The following is a 4,984-nucleotide window of genomic DNA, read 5'->3' as shown; positions in this document are numbered from 1 at the left end:
GGGCCAGGGACACCAAACTCGGTGGAGACATGGACGGGGTCGTGACATGTTTACACACCAACTTTGGTTAGCTTGGGACTTACACTTTGGAAGTTACGGAGCTCGGGTCGTTTTTCTTTTGAATGGGTGTCAATGGCAGCTATGTGAAGGGAAGGGGCTACGGCCACCAAACTTTAATAGAATGTGGGTCCCTCCCATGGGTACCTGTGGGCCCAATATGGTCCCCCTCACTCTTATACTTTTTGACTTACAGAGCTCGGGTCGTCCACTTTTCTGGTTTTCATCCTATATCCTTACCCTAACCCTAACCCTAACCCTAACCCTCTAACCCTAACCCTAACCCTAACCCTAACCCTAACCCTAACCCTACCCTTACCCTAACCCTACCCTAACCCTTACCCTAACCCTAACCCTTACCCTTACCCTAACCCTTACCCCTAACCCTAACCCTAACCCTAACCCTAACCCTACCCAAGGACTATCGAGGCCAAGTATGGGCCCCGTACCTCAAATACTTTTTGACTTATTGAGCTTGCTCACTTGAATTTTCTGGTTTTCATCCTATATCCTAACCCTAACCCTAACCCTAACCCTAACCCTAACCCTAACCCTAACCCTAACCCTAACCCTAACCCTACCCTAACCCTAACCCTAACCCTAGTCAGAACGTCACCAAAAAACCTCTCCCAGGACCACTCTCCAGGCACTCAGGACACTCCAAAACGCACTCTGGTAAGGTTCCCACAAGTACCCAAAAACACAACACTTAGAGCAATTTTTACCCTTTTTGCAAACTCCACCAACCGTGGCAAATGACATGTCTGCGGACTCAGGGGGATCGGCTGAGCACGGAAAACACAATCCCAGCTCGATCCGACGCTCCTAGCAAAACTTGAAAAATCAATGGGAGTCTATGGCAGCTATAAGAAGGGAACGGGCCAGGGACACCAAACCTGGAGGGAAGGTGGGAGAGGGCAAGGGCTCTATACACACCGAGTTTGGTCAGCTTGCCGCTTATACTTTGGAAGTTATCGAGCTTGTCCGAACTCGTCCGATGAATGGGAGTCAATGGCAGCTATGTCTTAGGAAGGGGCCACAGCCACCAAACTTACAGGGTACGTGGGTCCCCTCAGACGATCTCTCGAGGCCAAGTATGGGCCCCATACCTCAAATACTTTTTGAGTTATCGAGCTTGTCCGAACGCGTTTTCTGGTTTTCATCCTATATCCTAACCCTAACCCTACCCTACCCTACCCTACCCTAACCCTACCCTAACCCCTAACCCTAACCCTACCCTAACCCTAACCCTAACCCTAACCCTAACCCTAACCCTACCCTAACCCTAACCCTAACCCTACCCTAACCCTAACCCTAACCCTAACCCTAACCCTAACCCTACCCTAACCCTAACCCTAACCCTTACCCTAACCCTACCCTAACCCTACCCTAACCCTAACCCTAACCCTAACCCTACCCTAACCCTAACCCTAACCCCTAACCCTAACCCTAACCCTAACCCTAACCCTACCCTTACCCTAACCCAAACCCAAGATTCTTATAACCCAAACCCAAGTTTCTTCACTTACCTTAACCTCACCCAAGGTTCTTCACTTACCCTAACCAAACCCAAGATTCTTCACTTAACCTAACCTCACCCAAGGTTCTTCCCTTAACCTAACCCTCACCCAAGGTTCTTCCCTTACCCTAACCAAGCCCAAGACTCTTCACTTACCCTAACCAAACCCAAGATTCTTCACTTAACCTAACCTCACAGGAGTCAAAACGTCTCCCAAAAACCTCTCCCAGGACCACTCTCCAGGCACTCAGGACACTCCAAAACGCACTCTGGTAAGGTTCCCACAAGTACCCAAAAACACAACACTTAGAGCAATTTTTACCCTTTTTGCAAACTCCACCAACCGTGGCAAATGACATGTCTGCGGACTCAGGGGGATCGGCTGAGCACGGAAAACACAATCCCAGCTCGATCCGACGCTCCTAGCAAAACTTGAAAAATCAATGGGAGTCTATGGCAGCTATAAGAAGGGAACGGGCCAGGGACACCAAACCTGGAGGGAAGGTGGGAGAGGGCAAGGGCTCTATACACACCGAGTTTGGTAACTGTACACCTTATGGTTCGGGAGTTATAGAGAGTGTACCCTTTTTTCAAATGTATGGGAGTCAATGGCAGCTATGTCAAGGGAAGGGGCTACGGCCACCAAACTTACAGGGTACCTGGGGACCCTCCATGAGTGCCTGGAGGCCAAGTATGGGACCCATAAGTCTTTTACTTTTTGACTTACAGAGAGTGAACCACTGACTTTTCTGGTTTTCATCCTATATCCTTACCCTAACCCTAACCCTAACCCTAACCCTAACCCTACCCTAACCCTAACCCCTAACCCTAACCCTAACCCTAACCCTAACCCTAACCCTAACCCTTACCCTAACCCTAACCCTAACCCTAACCCTAACCCTAACCCTTACCCTAACCCTTACCCTAACCCTAACCCTAACCCTAACCCTAACCCTAACCCCTAACCCTAACCCTAACCCAAACCCAAGATTCTTATAACCCAAACCCAAGTTTCTTCACTTACCTTAACCTCACCCAAGGTTCTTCACTTACCCTAACCAAACCCAAGATTCTTCACTTAACCTAACCTCACCCAAGGTTCTTCCCTTAACCTAACCCTCACCCAAGGTTCTTCCCTTACCCTAACCAAGCCCAAGACTCTTCACTTACCCTAACCAAACCCAAGATTCTTCACTTAACCTAACCTCACAGGAGTCAAAACGTCTCCCAAAAACCTCTCCCAGGACCACTCTCCAGGCACTCAGGACACTCCAAAACGCACTCTGGTAAGGTTCCCACAAGTACCCAAAAACACAACACTTAGAGCAATTTTTACCCTTTTTGCAAACTCCACCAACCGTGGCAAATGACATGTCTGCGGACTCAGGGGGATCGGCTGAGCACGGAAAACACAATCCCAGCTCGATCCGACGCTCCTAGCAAAACTTGAAAAATCAATGGGAGTCTATGGCAGCTATAAGAAGGGAACGGGCCAGGGACACCAAACCTGGAGGGAAGGTGGGAGAGGGCAAGGGCTCTATACACACCGAGTTTGGTAACTGTACACCTTATGGTTCGGGAGTTATAGAGAGTGTACCCTTTTTTCAAATGTATGGGAGTCAATGGCAGCTATGTCAAGGGAAGGGGCTACGGCCACCAAACTTACAGGGTACCTGGGGACCCTCCATGAGTGCCTGGAGGCCAAGTATGGGACCCATAAGTCTTTTACTTTTTGACTTACAGAGAGTGAACCACTGACTTTTCTGGTTTTCATCCTATATCCTAGTCTGGCCGATTTTCAAAAGTTCACCAAGCATCACATATCATACGTCTTCTGACTCAGGGGGACCGGCTGAGCACGGGAAACCCACTCCCAGCTCGATCCCACCTTTCTGGCCAAACTTGAAAAATGAATGGGAGTCTATGGCAGCTACAAGAAGGGAAGGGGCTAGGGACGCCAAACTCGGTGGGGACCTGGAGGGGGTCCACACATGTATACACGCCCAGTTTGGTCAACTTGGCATGTATAGTTTTTCACTTACAGAGCTTGCTCACTTTTTTTTTTATATGGGTGTCAATGGCAGCTATGTCAACGGAATGAGCCACGGACACAAAACTTACAGGGAAGGTGGACATGTTCCCAAGGACTATCGAGGCCAAGTATGGGCCCCGTACCTCAAATACTTTTTGACTTATTGAGCTTGCTCACTTGAATTTTCTGGTTTTCATCCTATATCCTAACCCTAACCCTAACCCTAACCCTAACCCTAACCCTAACCCTAACCCTAACCCTACCCTAACCCTAACCCTAACCCGTCTTAGGATCGTAACGGGAGCCTCCCGCCGTCCGGGGAGGAGCGGCGCGGCTCTCGGGACGCCTGTCCCCCCGGTCCGGCCCTGAAGGCAGGCCCTGAAGGCAGGCCCGGAGGGACAGCCCGAAAATTCGGCCCCGATTTCGGGGTCTAACGAGGCCAGGTGTCGCCAATTAGGCTCGATTGGAAGCCGATCATCAGGAGCTTCCCTGATTGGACGCCCTGAATTGGGACCAGGTGTTGCCAATTAGGCTTGATCGGGGGGGCGGGGGGGAAGCACGCCTGCATATATAGCTGGGCTGCGGAGGTGCCCTGCTTCTCAGTTGCTATCTGACCCTCGCGGAGTGATGACGGCTTCTAAGTTTAAAAATCGTTGCCCTGTTTGCCAGAGCAAATCTTGGCGCCTGCGGAGCCACTTGGATGACGTTCATAGCGTCAGGAACGCCCAGGAGCGAAGGATCCTGTTGGCGTTTGCCAGAGGGCGAGTGAGTGTCCGCGGAATGAAGTGCCCCGTCCGCGGATGCGCTTACGGGGGGTCCAGGGTGGCGCAGCACCTCCAAGACGCTCACCGTGATCTGGGTGCCAAGGAGAAGAGGCGGCTTTTGAGGAAGCTCCAGTGGCGCAAAACGCTTAGGCAGGTGAGAGAACTTCGGGCCTCGGGTCCCGACCCGCCGTTAGCCACCAGCTTGGACCTGGACGGTTCACGGGGCAGGGAAGAAGCCGCCGCCGCCTCCGCTTCCCCGCCTCCCCCCCCTACTCTTTCCCCTCCCTCGCTGGCTTCGGACGTGGTGCAGGGGCGAGGGCTTCCCGGCCGACTGAGCCCCACTCCTCCCCGTTCGACCTCGGCGGACTCCCCGCCACCAGAGCCGGAGCCATGTCTTCCCGGCGGGCTTGGCACCAGTGCCGACGTGCCAGCCGCGGACTCGGTGGTCGTCGAGGAGGAGGAGATTGCCGGAGGGCCGGAGATCGGGGACGAACCGCAGGCGGAGCTGACTGGACTGCCGGAGATAAGGGACGAACCGCAGGCCCCGTCCTCCAGCACGGTTAGTAAGCTGATTACATTTCCTCCAGTCATCCGTTGCTACCTGCAGGAATA

At 52.4% G+C, this 4,984-nt stretch overlaps 1 protein-coding gene across 1 annotated transcript in view; it reads left to right on the top strand.

Annotated features, from left to right (window-relative positions):
- Positions 1 to 3,889: 3,889 nt before the first annotated feature.
- The window catches only part of LOC111611244, a 4,260-nt gene continuing 3,165 nt past the window's right edge, over positions 3,890 to 4,984 (top strand). Inside the window, exon 1 of the mRNA XM_023347138.1 lies at positions 3,890 to 4,984. This exon is cut by the window's right edge and continues 631 nt beyond it. Coding sequence (XP_023202906.1) covers positions 4,236 to 4,984 — 749 coding nt within the window. The 5' untranslated portion in view covers positions 3,890 to 4,235.

This window comes from Xiphophorus maculatus, chromosome 14 (assembly GCF_002775205.1).
Source record: "Xiphophorus maculatus strain JP 163 A chromosome 14, X_maculatus-5.0-male, whole genome shotgun sequence".
NCBI classification, from domain to species: domain Eukaryota; kingdom Metazoa; phylum Chordata; class Actinopteri; order Cyprinodontiformes; family Poeciliidae; genus Xiphophorus; species Xiphophorus maculatus.
This window is presented reverse-complemented; position numbering and strand designations above follow the sequence as displayed.